Consider the following 18633-nt stretch of genomic DNA (forward strand, 5'->3'; position numbering starts at 1 on the left):
CACCAAAACGCAAATCAAACTATCGCTCCGGCCGGGGCTACCCGAAGCCTGTGTTTCGATCGAAGCGACCCATCGCCTACAGCATGGAAGGTACTGTAGAGGAGTAAATTCAGCATCCTGGCAACTTTGGTGTCCTTAAACCAGTCGAATACAAAAGTATCCACTGAAACTGCCGGAAGACATTTGCAAAGATGGCCGGATGCAAGATCTTCAGCCTAGTAACAATAAATGTTTTAAGGCAGTCTTGAAGCCCTCTTGAAAACTTAGATTGGACTTGTAGTGTGATATAAAACTAGAAATGCTACTTGGAAAGCCTATCTCCAGGTGGAAGTTGACCCAGCTTGCCAGAATCTCCTCAGCATTAATACCCAAAATTTACTCGTCGGTCACCTGGAATCAAATCAGCCCCAGGAGCCTTTCAACAGCAGATGGACTTGATGGTTTGTGGGCTAAATACAACCAGCGACATTCTGGACAGGGGAAGAACAGAAGAGAAGCACGAACAAAATCTTCATCGAGTGTTAAGTCGACTTCAGGAGTACGGTTAGAGAAGTGCAGCTTTTTAATGTGATTAAATATCTGGACCAGAGTATGAATGGTATGTATACCATATGGTATCAGACCTGACCCTAGTAAAACGTAAGTCAAATCTTCGATTGTATCTCGGAGTTTTCCCATGGACCAATTACTGAAGGTAGATGGAACTGGACGGACTTTTGTCAGACTTCATTCGACCGTTTCAGAACACTACTGCGATCACTCACCCTACAGCACTACAGCACTCACCCAGTACAACCCCACGCTGGAGATTGTCGTATCGGCGGACGCATCGACAGCAGTTATCAGTGCCAGAATTGCTCATCGTTGTCCAGATGGAACTCTGAAGGCAGTTATTCAAGCATCTTGGAGTATTGGGTATGTGAGGGGAATGAAAAACCCTCAACCCGGAGCCACCACCCCCAGCTTATTTTGGTATGCCTGTTGGGTGAAGGTGACGGGAATGGGAAAGTTATGAGTCTATAGGAGGTGGGATACGGTTGGAAGTCTGCGGGTGGTGTGATGGAAAGGGGACTGAGGGGGGTTTGATAGGTGGGAGGAGCGTGTGGTTGAGGAGATGGATGTGCGATATGTGGGGGAGTGACCCCCGCCACGCACCCTTGTTTAAATACAGAATACCTATTTAAGTAAAAAAAATGGCTTGGAGTAGGTTGAAGATTTTCATAGTGATAGCAAAAACTTTAAATATGAGAAGCTAAATAATATACGATAGTAAATCCAATTTAATAAGTTTGGCGTCATCTAGATATCATGGTGGTACCAGTTTATATGGGGGCTTACTGTATGACCGCACTGCTCAACCAGTAACTCCGGAACCTGATGTCGAATCAGAATTAAATTCAAGAGCTACCTGTGCCTTTCATTTGAGACGAAATTGAGAAAATCAGTTCGGTCATCTCCGAGTAACCAATATGCGATTGTTGGTCACATACATCTACACACACACATTTACTGAATTAGACGAATCAATGTGAATATAATACCCTTTATTTAAGACTAAGATTGTGAGAATCGAGTCAACAATATACAATATACAATACACGGTGTTCCTAAAACCATTATTAACAAAAAATTACCATAAATTTGGCATACGGTCTAAATGGAGCTTGATCACTTATCGGTGCAAAAATTTTCATTTGCGCGAACCTTCTGACTTATAACCATCGGATCGATCTGAAACGTATCTCGGAAAATGGAAAGCGAAATGAATGACTCCAAGCAGTGGTGTAACCAAGAGGATGCTTTGGGATTTAACCACACCCAGCCCCCTCACAATAAAATTGTATTGAAGTTAAAAATTTATCTTGATGCTGACTGATTTAATTCAATAATACAATGATAATTATCTGATCAGTACATTGATAACCTATTGTTTGAAACATCATGAGAATCTTTGAAAAATTGTGAGAATACGATCCTGATCTGTAACTGATCTATTGGTATTGATCTCACAGTTGTCTAATAACATAAATATCAAATACTTGCCTAAAAATATTCCAATAGAAGCTCATTCTAGAGTTCTGAAATCAATCATAATCATAATTTCCTATCATATTGAGTTCAGTTTTGAAGGGGTGTACTGTAATATGGATTAGGGTCTTTTTTAATAGGACGCGAAACTGGAATTGCTTTTATGTTTATGAAACTTAAAACTGCTCACCGAAAAATTGCATAACTCCAACATTTGCTGAAAATGTTTTTATTTTGGGAATGGGTCGAGTTGAGTCGAAAACGTTATAGAATTAATAACGAGAAAACCACCTTCCAAAAGTAGGGTAATTTATGAAAAATGGCGTTTTCCGTTCCGCCAATTTCGCAGGTATATCTTCGATGAATTTTACAAACGTTTAACAGCACATTATTTGATAAAATAATTTTGGCGTTATATCCTCCAAGAAGTATTTATGGCGAATTTACTCTTCAAACAAATTTAGTTCCAGGCTTAATGTCTTCAGCAAAATTTTGGGAAGTGATATTACAAACCACTTTGTTGAAGACATGAAGGCTCCATGTTTTCAAGGTATTAACATATTTTAGGCTATTTTATTTCTATTTAATTTTAAATTAAATTATTATGATTTTACTGTTTATGATAAATCTCTCTATTTTTTATAAACGATAAAATTTACATTTTATCCTAAGGTTAAGTTTATGAAGCTCACAATAGAAAAATATTTTAGAAAAAACGTTTTTAATCCACCTAACAGTGTGATGAGACATTTCTTATAACTCTTATCACTCTTCGGATATTATATCGTTTGAGAACATTTTGAACTTGATGCTTCGCGATGTTTTTGATAACACATACTACATGGGATAGTGGCAGGACTCAGAGAATCGCTCAAATCAGCATAGGACAACATCAGTGCTAGAAATCTCAAACCAAATCAATGGGAAAGCGAAAAAATGGCCCATAAAATAGACATACCAACGAATTACGAATTATTGTTAATAAAATATCTATATTGTGGTGGGAAAACTGAATTCTCCTAAAGGGGTTATATATTGTACTGAGCCAAAAAAAAATCGAATTTTTTTGAATCGATTTGAAGTTTATACTTTACTCAAATTTCCAACGCGACTGAGAACTAAATCAACGCTTTTTCTTGAAAAGGGCGATACTAGCAGTGATACCATTCAAAGAAAATCTACAGTGAATATTTCCAGACTTGGTTTTATTTCCTATTTAGGAGCTATTGTGTTTTTTACATCCTAGATTGCATGATTCAGTGATCGAAACCCAAAACTTCATAAAGTATTTCAAATTATTAAATTAAAATTTGTTTTTGCTATTCAAATTGACAAAATGGTAGTATCGCCCCTTTGGCGATTGTTTACTTTTTCGGTCCCACCTATCAGCATTGAAGCATTGCCCTTACGGTTTTTTACAATAACTACCGTTCTACACCACCGATTTCGTCCGTGTTTTTTCAATAGCGATCATTGTTACTATTTACAGCTGGTATCAGCTTGATAATCCTAAAAAAAAATACGAAAATAACAGTTTCGTCTCTAAACTGTTAGCAAAAAAAGTATCGCCCTGTTTGTTTGCATGGAGCGTGGAGGGCGAAACTTTAAATAAACAAACAAAAATACAGTTTCGCCCGTTGTATTTTTTGCTGTAGTTTAAGAAAGCAATATCGTATAATCAAAATTTTTAGGTTAATTTGTTGCGTTTCAAAGCCCTCATTCGCATGTATGAAAAAGCCTTATGCTTACATTTGTAAGTATCGCCCTTTTCACAAAAAAAGCGTTGAAATGAAATCGCAGCTCCTGATATCACGCTATCTCTGAAGTGCATGCGTGCATAGTTTCAAATTTTACTTCGACATCGACTTTTTCTAAAGGTGACTTCCCAGTAGTATCCTTGATTTGAATTATTATCGCTAATCCTAATGCCAAAGAACAAATGAAAACCTCTCGAAAACGAACCGTTTGGGAAAGTCATCATCATTACTGGAATTTTCATTTTCACGAAACTTTTCGATAACCTTCCGTCACTTGCGTTAATGCACTGGGTGCACAGTGCTCTGAAAATCTAGCGAAATGGTCTTATGGCACCAGTGGGTCTGTAAAGAATACTAAAAATTAATTTCTATTCCATAATTTTCAGTTCAGCAATTCGAGAGATCGCGCTCACCGCAAGCCATGAAAAATAGATTACGTTGTGAAGCGATGGTCACTAGTTATTAAAAAATCACGGTTAAATAAAAAATAAAAACTATTAAAAAATTTCAAATAGTTTATAATTTTCACAAATTTATTAGGAAAAATTGTTTAATAAGCTTTCGTAATATTGTGTAGGAAAAAAGCTGAAAATTTCAGTATTTTCTCTATCTGCAACATATAAACCCTTAAGTATACCAATTAATTGGTATACGAATTGGAATAGGTTCGCCAAATTTTGGAAGAAGTCTATAAAATAACCCCTTAAAGGTACCTAACAATTGTTGTAGTTCGATGCAATAAAAAATACCCAAAAATGAAATGTACTTATTAATGTGAAACACAGTGAATAAAACATACAATAAAGACCCATTTTCATCAATCTCATGGTGTATTTTAGGTTGACAAAATGGGGACATTGACTAAATCGGGCATTTTTTTTTCTTTATGATAAACTGAAGCTGTTAAAATATTCTTCCCGTTCCTTGATGTAGTCTGATAACTATTTCTGATTATGATGAACTTTTTTTTGCATATTTCCATCTTCATGATAAGGAAAACATGCTCAAGAAAGGATTTACTCGAATTCAGTCTTGTTCGTCTGCTGGAGCCCATCAAACATATGTTCATATTTGGCTGATAAAATCGGGGTTTGAATGTATTATAATAGATATTCAGCATTCGAAAAAGTTTCTTGTGAACGAGTGTAGAACGACTTTGTTTCTACTTACTTGAAATCAGCGGCGTAGCCAGAAATTCGGTTTGGTGAAAATCGATCATACTGTCCAAACGGCATAATACCGAAACCATAATGTTTGAAGTTTTAAAATTATGCAGAATTAATTTTTCGGAAAATAGTAACAGAGTTCGTGTCTTTAGCGAATTTGTTGAGACTTTATTGTAGTCATGAATATTAACCTGAGAAAATTCACCATAAATACTTCTTGGGCGATATACCGTCAAAATTATTTTATCAAATGATGCGTTTAACGTTTGTAAAACTCATCGATGATACTAAACCTCCGAAATTGGCGGTTTAAAAATGATGCTATCTTGACCTTAAATTACTGTTTTTTAACCTACAACAAAAATCAAATGCTCATCAAAATCGATCAGAATCTGCTAGAGTCGAATGGAAATCGTCATTTTTTATAAATTTCTATCTACATTCGGAAAGTGTTATCCTCATTATTAATCATATTACGCTTTCGTTTCAATGCGACGCATTCCAAAATAAAAACCTGTTTTAATCCACCTAGTGGTGCAATTGTGCTTTTCTCATTTATCCAGACTACGATTCCATGGCTGGTTATGTTCAATGCAATGGTGGAAATGAATATTACATGTTCAGTACGATTTGCACACACATACAATGGATCGACAGCCACGATCTTGAGATACTATGTGATACTGAAACATCGCTTGAAGCCAGCGGCGGATCATGGAGAAAGATCCGGGAGGTCCGGGTCCTGCCGAAAATTTTCAACTTGTTAAGAAATTTTAAACTAGTTTTAATTTTAAAGTAGCAACCCCTCACTGCATACTCCCTCCGGGCCGGTATGATTGACGATTTTTAGAGTGATTGCATAACCTTTCTTTATGAGAAAGGCAAAAATGTACCAAAGTCCAAAAAAGTCAATGTTTCATGCATTTTAAAGTCATTTGGCATCAAAAATACAAATTTGATTTTGAAAATTTTTAATTTCAGTTTATATGGGAATTCGCTCTTCAACTCGTAACTCCGGAACCGAAAGTCCAATCAATAAAAAAATCAATAGCAGCCGATGGGAAGGTTGTACCTTTCATTTGAGACTAACTTGTGCAAATCAGTCCAGCCATCTCTGAGAAACAGAGGTCACATTTTTTTCCACATGCACACATACACACATATACATACACACAGACATTGTCCGATCTCGACGAACTCAGTCGATTGGCATATGACACTCGGCCCTCCGGGTCGGGATTAGATTGACGACTTTTAGAGTGAATGAGAAAGGCATAAACATTTTTAGCAAATGTTGAAAGTTATGCATCTTTTTGGTGAGCAGTTCTATGTTTCATAGACGTTAAATCAATTTTAACTTCGCTTCCTATTAAATAAAGACCCTTATTACAGTACATCTCTACAAAAACGAGCTCAATTTGAAAATAAATCTGAGGATTATGATTGATTACAAAACTCTGGAATTTTCTATTGGGATGTTTTCTGGCAGGAATTTGATATTGATGCAATTAGACAACTGTGAAATCAAGACCAATAGATCAGTTACATATCAGGATCACATTCCGACAATTTATCAAAAGTCCTCATGATGTTTACAACAACAGGTTATCAATCTACGGATCAGATAATTGTTATTGTAAAATTGAATTAAATCAGTCTGCATCAATAAATTTTCAACTTCAATCCAATACTTTTTTTGGGTGTGGTGGAGGGGGGGAGGGTTGTATGGTGTTAAACCCCAAAACCTTCTCTTTGCTACGTCGTTGCTTGTAGTTATTTATTTCGCTTTTCATTTTCCGATATGTTTCAAATCGATCCGATGGTCATAAGTTAGAAAAATTGCAGTCAGAAGGTTCGCACAAATGAACATTTTTGCACTGATACGTTATCAAGTTCCTGCTAGGCAACTTGGAAGTGTTCGGTGATTATTTCTAGCGGTTGTAGATAGAAAAATGAAATACAAAATTCGTTTTATCGTAATAATGTTTGGCGTATTTCAATGGATTATTACTATATTGAACAATAAATAGGCGACAAAAGGTAATCCACAAACAACAATCCATAACTTTTAAAGTATTCAAAATAGATATTTAAAGTCTTCAGTAAAGTTATTCGCAAAAGTAAGAGCTACAAATTTGCTGAAGACGTCATTTCGATATAATCAGTTCCAAGAAAATTTGTGAAAATATCTCACTCATAGAGGGATTAATCAGCAAAAGCACAATACCAAAAGAAAGGGCATATTACCTCCATTAAATTCTCCGAAGATACTATTTACCTAAAATAAGCCGTTTTGGCGTTAATAATAGATTACATGTTTTTGGTCATATTTCTGGCAATGGGAAATGATAAAAATCTTTCGTCCGCATTTAATTATAAATATCTCTTTTGATAATAGTCCGATTTTAACAATCTATAGCTTGTTCGAAAGGTATTCGTTAAAGCTATCTAAAAATTCTAAAATATAAATTGTTAATCTGTATTGTCAATTTCGGCAGATAATTCAAAAAAACTGCAAAAAACGCCATTTTTACGCATTCAAACATTCATATCTTGGAAACTAAACATCAGAATCAAAAACAAATTAATAGCGTTCATACTGTTTTTTAGTTAAAATTGGTTTGGATAAGATCGGTTCAGCCATTGCTGAGAAACACGAATGAGAATTTGTCCGTTACATACACACACACACACACACACACAGACACACTCACACACAGAGACATTGTCCCAAATCGTCGAGCTGAGTCGATTGGTATATAAGACTCGGCCTTCCGGGCCTCGGAAAAAATCTTGAAAGTTTGAGCGAATTCTATACATTTCTTTTATAAGAAATGTAAAAAACTAGATTAAGGAACACTTCGTAAATATCATTTTTTAACTCGATATACTCCATATACGTTGTATTCATGCCTACAATAAAGTTGTTTTAAATGAAAGTCTCAACAAATTCGCTTAAGGCAGGAAATTTGTTACAATTTTTTGAAAAATTTATTCTCCATAATCTTAAAATTTGAAAGATGGCGGTCTCGTAATTATGCCATTTTGACAGCAAGTTAGATTTTCACCAAATCGAATTTCTGACTACGCCGCTGACTCCAAGTAAGTAGAAACAAAGTCATTCTACACTCATCCACAAGGAACTTCTTCGAATACTGCCTATCTATTATAATATATTGAAGACCATTTTCTGAGGATATTTTCTTTCAAGTGCATCGAACTACACCAATGTTTAAGTAGTTTTCAAGAGGTTATTTTATCGACTTCTTCAAAAATTCGGTGAACCTATTCCCATTTGTGCGATAGTTTATGCTAAAAGGGTATCTTAAATTAATTGGTATACTTAAGGATTTATATGTTGCAGATAGAGAAAATTCATAAATTTTAGCTTCTCCTACACAATATTACAAAAGCTTCATAAACAACTGTTCCTAATAAGATTATGTAAATTATAAATTAATTAAACATTTTTGATTGAAGTGACGGAAGGTTATCGAAAAGTTTCGTGAAAAAGAAAATTCCACTAATGATAATGATGTTCCCTAACGGGTTTCAAGAGTGTTTTATTTATTCTTTGGAATTAGGACTAGGAATAATAATTCAGATCAAAGATACTACTGGGAAGCCATTTCTAGAAAAAGTCGATATCGAAGTAAAGTTGGATCTATGCACACATGCACTTCAGAGATAGCGAGATATCAAGAGCTGAAATTTCAGTGCTTAGTTCTCAGTCGCGTTGGGAATTTGAGTAGACGCTATTCAGAGTATAAACTTCAAATCCATTCGAAAATTTGTTTTTCTAAATTTCCTTAATCGATATAATACCCGAAGAAAGCGATAAGAGTTATAAGAAATGTATCATCACACTTTTAGGAGGATAAAAAGCGTTTTTTGAAGAAAAAGTACTCATATTTTTTCAGATTTCGATAAAACTGTTGTTTGAACAAGAAGATGGAAATCATAAACTATAAGCCAGATAAACGCCCAATGGAACCAACAGTCTTGACCAATTTTTGAACTCTTTTCTGAAAAAAGTAATGTTCTTGAAAAAAGATGGGTGGGTAATGTCTGCGACATAACCGGAGAGATGTAGAATACATAAAGAACACGTTCTTCAAATATGTTGATACTCATTGGAATTTTCGGACAAAAGGTGATTTGGGCGAGGAATATTTCAAATTATTCTTTACAAAAATGATGGTGGTCCTGAAAAGGACCGGTTTTGTTGGCGTTGTTGGCCTTGGTGAGGGAGATGGCTAACGATGAAATTAATTGTTAGCATGAGGAAGTCGCGTAGTACTGGCCAATGGAAGAACAGATAATAATTGATTCCTGAAAATCATTTTTTCTTTATTCATGTAAATTATACATACTTACAAATCTAATAGAAGATTCCTGGTCATATTTCTGAATCATTAGTGCGAACATTGTGTAATTTGGTTAAGTACAATGAAAGTTACAAACTTTCCAAACTCGACCTTCTGTTCCTTCAGAAATATTGAAATGGGGTGTCTATATTAAACCGTTAGTCGTGGTCACAATAAAAAAGATGGGTGGGTAATGTCTGCGACATAACCGGAGTGTCGTAACTACACTTGTGACGTTAATCCAAATCTAATGATATGCAACGAAATTACGTTTGCATGTGAAATTTTCAAATGATTCGTTATAATTATGGTTAAAAATTCTAATTGGAAATTCTTTTCCATCACCAACTATTTTTCTTTTTTCGAATCTACAGCATTCTTTGAAAATATTGTTGAAATGTTATTGATGAAAAACTGAAAATGCTTTTGGCAACACTGCTCACTAAATGGATGGTGGGAAGACGCACATTCGTTTTGATTATGCTAGTATTAGTAGCAGAAAAGAAAGAAAAGGCGCATGGCCCGAAAACGAGTAAGCGAGAGAGCGATAGTAGTTCGTATTCGCTCTACTAAACTAAAAAAAAAGATGGGTGGGTAATGTCTGTAACATAACCGGAGCATCGTGACTTCACTTCGAGACGTTAATTTAAATCTAATGATTTATGCAGTTAATCAAAGGAGGCTGCCAAAAAGTTCGAATAAAAGCAAGCGACTAGTGTACTTTGCACGTTCTATATTTTATCAATACTAGAGAGGATCAATAAAATAATTCAAATTGTAATAGCGACATGCAATTGTGGCAACACTGGCCATGAGATGGTGGGGGAACACGCACATTCGTTTTAGTTATGATGGTATTAGCAGCAGAAAGGAATGGAAAAGCAGTGCACGAAAACGAGCGAGAGAGGATAATTTAAATTCTCTTTCTTTCTTTCCACACATCGTATTTCTTATATAGCTTTCTGAAAATTATTTGTTATACACCATAAAATGTAAATTTCAGTTTAACTCTTATTAGAACAGAATTAATTGGTCCTGAAAAGAACCGTTTACTGTTTTATTGCGGGAGCATAATTCAGACGCACTCCTCGCGGACACGGTGAGCCAGAAAGCACTATTTTGCATCCTCCAACAAACCGACCAAGTAGGCATCGTTGGCTTCTCGGGGCATCATTACGATTGAGCTTTGTAAGCGTAGCTCGACTTTGCAGTCCTGTACAATCTCACGAACCAGACGCTGGAACGATAGCCTACTCTGTTGCCCTTTAGTTGGGGCGAAATTCTTGCAGGGCGACAGTTCCTGATCGGGTTGCGATGAGTCACCAGTAGCTGGGGCACTTTTTCCGCCGTCGTCATCGCCCACTGCTTTTCTTCGATGGACTGGCTGCTTGCTAGTGCTTGAACGAATACGAATGATGAGAAAAACCGACCGACAGATATTTATATAATCGCGCTAATATGCACTACTATCGCTTTCTCGCTCGTTCTCGTGCCGTGCATGAGCCTTTCCTTTCCGTCCGGCTTCTAATGGCCTAACCAAAGGAATATGCAGTCTTTCCCCCACCAAGTGCTCTCGTCAAGCAACCCAATGCGAATAACCATACGAACAAACATGTAGTGGACCTATATATAAACTTTTCATTATTTTATTGTTCGGTTGGTTTACCATAACGACGGCTCTGTGCGGGATGGGCTGAAAATTTTCACTTTTCCGAGTCGTTTTCGAAAGATTTTTCAAAACACATTTTTTTTGTTATTAGTACATGTTATACATACTTCAAATTTTAATACAGCATAGAGGAACATATTTGCAACAAATTGGCCTAAAAATCAAATCATTCTGTTAAGTATGATAAAAGTTATTAACGTTCAAAATCTGACGCGGCACCGCAGCCGATATTTTGAAACGGGACCCCTATATTGAAACCTTAAATGTATTCTACATTAAAAAAAAATATTGTAATTGGAATGATGCAACAAGTCAATGAGTATTCTATTTCTCGCGAGCGCAGGAAGGTTAATAGTTTTTTCGCATAATAATAATAATCATGTTGCACTGGGTGTGATATTGTATATCCTGAGAAAATTTCCCTGAAACTTAGACGTAGCATTTCGATTTTAGTCCAATTAGCTGAACATTTCCCTCCCTAGTTTAGAATATTCCAGCGTGTATTAATTTCAAGATCAATTACCATCGTTTGAGCAATTGCAATAGTTCAATGATATACAGACTCTACATTGATTAGTGATTCACATGAAACACTTATCATCCATGACGATCGGAATGTGGCATTCGTATGGGAAAGAGACAAGCTTCCCAACTCAGCATGAAACCCATTTCTCCAACCACGTATTTCGAACGAGTCGCAAATAGCACCATGTCTCTTTGTTTCGTTTCGAGATCGAGTTGCAGTTTTTAGTAGCTGCATTATGCTGTTTAGCACACAGCATGTTCGGAATAGTCCTGTCTCTCACAGGAAGTTTCGCAGGATACGACTAACAACACCGCAAAGCACGTATCTACAATCATGGTTCGCTTAACCGAACTCGGATAGTTTGTTGGAAGGGTGTTATTTTCGGAAAATTTCTAAATTTCAATCAACTCTGATCCAAATTGAATTTTTTTTTCGAAAGAGCAATAGTTTCAACCTGTTTTTATTTATTCTAGTTCCTCCACTGGTACGGGTGCGGAATCAAATGGTGTACGCAAACAATGGATCAACTGCTACATTCGAGTGTGAGGTATGTAACTAGAAAGTGATTGTATAATGAAAAGTTATAATGAAACAAAAGGTCTCTTCAAATATTATTTGAACACTGTATGCGTCAATGTCAATGTTATGTTGTAGACAATTAACGTCAGTGCTAATTTTATTCTCTGTGGCTCTTTCGAGAGATATAATTGCATTGCAAATATAAACCAAAATATGAACAAAATAATTCTTCCGGATCCAATTGGCCTTTAGCATAGATTTAATAGCATTGCGCAAATAGTTAGCAAATCGAAATATAGAATATACCCTTTTTAGGCGATGCAAATCTCTTCGAGGTGTTGCACTATTCAGTGCGGACATTGCACTACTTATTGAAGAGCTTCCATACCTTCGATGGGTAGTGTACGTTGTCGTCATTTCTTTCGTAGCTATAAACAATTTACAACCACGTTTTGTCTTTGTCTCTATCATTGTCATTCCAGGTGGAAGCATTTCCGGAGGCTCTGAAGTACTGGGAGCGTGTACCTGGGGGTCGCCTTCTAGAGCCAGGAGACAAATATCAAATGGAAACACACAATGACGGGTAAGAAAAACAAGGGAAATAAATTACAAAAAAAAATCTAAACACCCTCCAAATGAACAATAGGTTCGGTCTAGTAGAAACAAGGATGAAATTCCCACTGCCGTCAGATTCATTTTTCATTCCCCGGCGAATAAAACATTTAATTTCTGTGGTTTAAAGCTTTCGTTCTAGTATTCTGTACATGTTCTCTCCACGATTGCAGAGCACTTTGCTTCCTGGTTTCAATCGACATTTAATCCTTCTATGATATACGACCATGCTGGAACGTTTCGCACATAGATTCATGCTCTTTTCCCCCTGTTGCTTTTAAAGCTGAACCAACAGCAGAAGAGGCACGTAAGTTAAGAGTCACCTCTGGTATGAAAGCGGCGAAAATCTTTCCCTCCTCACAACGCGGTAAAAACAAAGATTACACACGGTTTCCCGTTACCCTAAATTGATTTTCCCGTATTCGATATATCCATTTATCAGGGCTCAACGCAAGAGCGGCTCAAGTGCAAACAAGCTTGAGATATGATGGTCATACAGAATTGCCATTTTCTTTTGAGATTTTTCTTTGCAGTGAGTATAGACGTGAGCTAAAACTTTTATCGTAAAACTAGATTCTTCGTTTAAAAATGATTGCAGTTCCACCATTAATTTAAAAACCGGCTAAAGAAATAGTTGCTTTTAAATTTGATGATTTTTAGTCGACTGTTATTTTCTTTCTAAGTAATAACCATTTGTCTTTATGACTAATGACTTTAATTGTTATAACCATTCCAAATTTTGCACTTTTATAATTATAATCCCGATAGAATAGCTATTTAACAGATAATGAATAATGGCATACAAAAGAGAAAGCAGAAATGATTCATTTTACAGTTATTATACGAATTCATATGCGTAAGTTCAAGCAACACCTAATACACGTACTTAACACGAATGAGTATTGAACTAATTTAGTTCATTATCCAATACGATCTAATATATAAAGATTAACTTGTGATATCACCTTATCTCGGTACCACCAGACTACAGCCAAGAACTTAGTAAACCCCATACGGAGATAAAAACTGCACGTACATGTGTGAAAATATTGTCACTCTGTACTATGTGTACCGCAGTACGCGTACGACACAAAAAAAACATCATAGACATAAAACCCAACTTCAGTATATGTCATTTATTCATCCCGAGCAAATCTGAAGAAGTATATATGTCACATAGCCCTCGGACGTGGCTTTTTAACTTTTTTTCTCACAACCTTTGCTTTTTCTTTTCATTAGGGAAGAAGTTTGTTTGTGAATCAGGCCAGACGTGGTCGAGCGAACCACGAATGAAACAGCATGACATTGAGTGCTGTTTGTTTTTCTCGTGTTTTCTATATCCATAGTTAATCCTTCTCTACTGCATGAAGATAGTGATCATAGGGCAGAAGAGATCCAATTCAATTAGCATGGAATACACGTATCGTACCTTACCTTGAGCCTTTCTGACATTGGGTCCTTGCTGACCTTGGGTTTAAGTATCGATTTCTTTTCAGTATCTTTGAATTAAATATATTAAACTCTATATGGTCGCAGACAACACTCACCCATCTTCGATTCAGATGAAATTTCGCACATGTGTTCAATATAAAAATATCAACATTTTCAAAAAGTAAACGGATGATTTTAAGTAAAGAGTAATCTTGAATCTATTTATATTTTACAAAAGTGTTGGAGGACAAGGTTTGGCGCTACGAATGACGAAGAGCTATATGTGATGGATGCCATTTGTTACAACAACACCGATGAAAATTTACAGGTTTCTTTACAATTGTGGTTGCTTAACTTTTTATCAAAATTGTAAAGTTCGGCTTATCCTATGTTAGATACTGTTATGGTCAAATCAATGATATAGGCAATGGCTCTTTATATTGGTTCAAAGAGTCTTTGAATACAATCGACCACGTTGAATCAAAATGATCCGATGGGGAAATAATTGATATTTTGCGACGGAAGGGGTGGTAAACGGTAAAAGGTCGCTACCTTCACTAGGCAAGTGCGAACACCTGCCGTAAAGGGGCATATTATCGGCTGGGACTCACAGCGAGGTACCATCAAACACGTCGGCCACGGCCAAAACCGTTCAAAATAGCCTTCCAACAGTCTTCCTTGAAAGCTTTCTCCCATAAAGCCCTATTCTACACGACCCGGAAACCGACACGTTAAGCGAACTCTCTTTTCTACGAACGCACCAAGGATACTACTCTGTATAGTACCTTTAAAACTATTATGTATAAATTTATTTTTTTTTTTTTATTCAAATCGTTTATTTGATAAGGCACGTTGCGTTAGCTTAAAGGTGCCAATTTTGTTTTGTTTTACATTTTAAATTGCTTAAAACTAGGGGATTACATATTGATTTTTTTTAAAATGAAACTAATGCGATTTTATAGCTATCTTATATATCTACACAAGGGGATAATATTATTTTCGTAAGATTAGGGGGGTCATTTAGTTTTTGTGGCAATATGGTTTGACATTTTTATCAGTGAGATAATTGGAGCAAATAATGTTTAACTAAGGGGGACAATTTTTTACGACTAACTTTAAACTAGGAATAACTAGAGGACATGATTGAATTTTGTAAAGATTCGTAATTATAGTTATTTTTTGTGGGTAGTAGAGTTGGGCATTTTCAACGAGATTATATAATATAATAGTTAAAACTAGAAGAGACAAGAAGAGCTAAATGCTTCGTGATGATATTGGGGGGGGGGGGGGGTAGGGGTGTTACTTCTGGGTATAAGAGTCAGGGGAGGGAGAGTAGACAAAGATGGCAGGGAGAGAAAATTATTTCAGTTTCAGGCATCGTGAGATCAACGGATGGATCACAAACTCGGGTGGCCTTCATCAGGGGAATCATGTACTGGGACGCCGGGTGGTCCTCCTCAAGATGGCAGGGGTTTTTCCAGACGATTTCGTAGTACGGCTCAGATGTGGATCGGCTACATTTCGAGTTAAGCGTGTTATGTTCGTGCCGTAGGTCCCGTGTTTGTTGGCTCATTCGATACAGATGCTTTGATACAGGTGGAAGAGGGTTCTGAGAATGATAAGGAAAATAACAAGGGGCAGTTAGACTTGTATATTGATGGTTTTCACAAAGGTGTATAAAAGGGACATATAGAGGACATCGCGGCTTGCCAGCACATCTCGAACCGGGACGTTGGTTGGTCTTCCTCGGGCCCGCAGGGTATCCATTAGCCGAGACCTAGCGGAACTATACTCGGTGCACGCCCAGACAATGTGCTCGATGTCGTGATAGCCGTCGCCACAAGCGCAGATACCACTATCCACGAGCCCAATACGCCGGAGATGTGCATCCAGCGTGTAATGGTTTGCCATGAGTCGGGACATCGCACGAATGAAGTCACGACCCACATCCATCCCCTTGAACCAAGGTTTCGTCGATACCTTAGGGATTATCGAATGTAGCCACCTTCCCAGCTCTCCACAGCTCCACGAAGTTTGCCAACTTTCGAGGGTTCTCTGATGAGTAATACTGAAAAATTCGCTGAAGCAAATTGGTCTTTCGTAAACGTCTCCTTCTAAGGCACCCACCTTAGCTAAGGAGTCTGCCTTCTCATTGCCCGGAATGGAGCAATGAGAAGGGACCCATACCAAGGTAATCTGGAAAGAGTTGTCAGATAAAGCACTCAGTAGCTCCCGTATTTTCCCCAAAAAATACGAGGAGTGCTTTCCATGTTTCATCGAGCGAATAGCGTCAATGGAACTGAGGCTATCCGAAACGATGAAGTAATGGCCTGCGGGTAATGTTTCAATGACTCCAAGGGTATACTGAATGGCAGCTAGTTCTGCGGCGTAAACTGAAGCAGGGTCACTGAGTTTGTAGGAGGCGGTGAACTTTTGATTGAAAATACCGAAGCCAGTGGATCCTTCGAGTTTTGATCCGTCAGTATAAAACATCTTAGAACAGTCGACTTCTCGTAAATTATTAAAAAAAATGTTTGGAACCACTTGTGGGCGTATGTGGTCCGGAATTCCACTAATCTCGTCTTTCATGGATGTGTCGAAGAAAACAGTAGATTCAGAAGTATTTATGAAATGCACACGGTTGGGATTGTAAGAAGAAGGGTTAATATTCTGCGCCATGTAGTCAAAGTACAGGGACATGAAACGGGTCTGAGAATTGAGCTCAACAAGCCTTTCGAAATTTTCAATCACGACCGGGTTCAAGATATCGCATCGAATGAGCAATCGATATGAGAGTTCCCAAAATCGATTTTTCAACGGGAGAACGCCCGACAGCACTTCGAGACTCATCGTATGGGTCGACTGCATGCACCCTAAGGCGATACGCAAACAACGATACTGAATTCTTTCGAGTTTGATGAAATGTATGTTCGCGGCGGAGCGAAAGCAGAAGCATCCGTATTCCATTACCGACAGTATCGTTGTTTGATACAACCTAATTAGGTCTCCTGGGTGGGCACCCCACCATGTTCCGGTTATTGTACGAAGAAAGTTGATCCTTTGCTGGCATTTCTGTTTCAGATACCGAATATGGCATCCCCAAGTACCTTTCGAGTCGAACCAGACCCCTAGATATTTTACTGTGAAGACCTGAGCGATAGTTTGACCCATTAATAGGAGCTGTAGTTGTGCTGGTTCACGCTTCCTTGAAAATACAACTAGCTCAGTTTTCTCCGTGGAGAATTCGATACCCAGCTTAATAGCCCAAGCAGACAAATTGTCCAAGGTATTCTGTAATGGTCCTTGTAGATCGACAGCTTTGGGTCCCGTAACAGACACCACGCCATCGTCTGCAAGTTGCCTTAACGTGCAGGAATTGTCAAGACATTCATCAATGTCGTTGACGTAGAAATTGTATAAAAGGGGGCTTAGACATGAGCCCTGGGGAAGGCCCATGTAGCTAAATCGTGATGTCGATAAGTCACCATGCGAAAAATGCATGTGCTTTTACGACAACAAGTTTAGTAAAAAGTTGTTTAAAGTCGCTGAAAGACCATGCTGGTGCAGCTTCTCTGAAAGAATGTTGATCGAAACTGAATCAAAAGCCCCCTTAATATCTAGGAACACTGATGCCATCTGCTCTTTGCTAGCATAGGCCATTTGAATTTCAGTTGAGAGCAACGCAAGACAATCGTTCGTCCCTTTGCCCTTGCGAAAACCAAATTGTGTATCTGACAGTAAGCCATTTGCTTCGACCCAATTGTCGAGGCGGGATAGGATCATTTTCTCGAACAACTTCCGGATACAGGATAGCATTGCGATCGGACGGTACGAATTGTGGTCGGAGGCTGGTTTTCCTGGTTTTTGGATGGCGATGACCTTCACTTGTCTCCAATCGAGTGGGACAATGTTAGCCTCGAGAAACTTATTAAATAAGTTCAACAAGCGTCTCTTGGCAGAGTCAGGCAGATTCTTCAACAAGTTGAATTTGATTCTGTCTGGCCCCGGAGCTTTATTGTTACACGACAAGAGAGCAAGTGAGAACTCCACCATCGAAAAAGGTGTTTCGTTCGCGCTATCGTGAGGAGACGCGGCGCGGTAAATCTTCTGTGCCGGGGCGGAATCCGGACAAACCTTCTTGGCGAAATCGAATATCCAACGGTTTGAATATTCCACGCTCTCATTAGTACTGTTTCGATTTCGCATACGTCGGGCTGTTCCCCAAAGAGTGCTCATCGATGTTTCTCTCGTTAATCCGTCGACGAACCGGCGCCAATAACCGCGTTTTTTGGCTTTCATCAAACTCTTCATTCGCTTGTCTAACGTCGCGTACTGTCGAAAACTAGCGGGTAACCCGTCGTTCCGGAAGGTCTTAAACGCGGCGGCCTTCTCTGCGTACACGTCTGAGCACTCTTTATCCCACCAGGGATTGGGAGAACGTTTTTGTATGTTCGCGCCGGGTACTGGCCTAGTCTGAGCTTGATTCGCGCTGTCGAGAATCAAGCCAGCCAAAAAGCTGTACTCTTCCTCCGGAGGAAGTTCTTGGGTAGATTCGATG

General features: G+C 37.9%; 1 protein-coding gene across 3 annotated transcripts in view; it reads left to right on the top strand.

The window, feature by feature from the left end:
* The window catches only part of LOC131693231 (uncharacterized), a 93797-nt gene that overhangs the window by 53035 nt on the left and 22129 nt on the right, over positions 1-18633 (top strand). For all 3 annotated transcript variants that reach the window (XM_058980886.1, XM_058980887.1, XM_058980888.1), the window contains exons 10-11: positions 11987-12060; positions 12515-12615. In XM_058980886.1, coding sequence (XP_058836869.1) covers positions 11987-12060; positions 12515-12615 — 175 coding nt within the window. The remainder of the gene's footprint in view (positions 1-11986; positions 12061-12514; positions 12616-18633) is intronic.

The sequence above is a fragment of the Topomyia yanbarensis genome, chromosome 3, assembly GCF_030247195.1.
Source record: "Topomyia yanbarensis strain Yona2022 chromosome 3, ASM3024719v1, whole genome shotgun sequence".
In the NCBI taxonomy this organism is placed as follows: domain Eukaryota; kingdom Metazoa; phylum Arthropoda; class Insecta; order Diptera; family Culicidae; genus Topomyia; species Topomyia yanbarensis.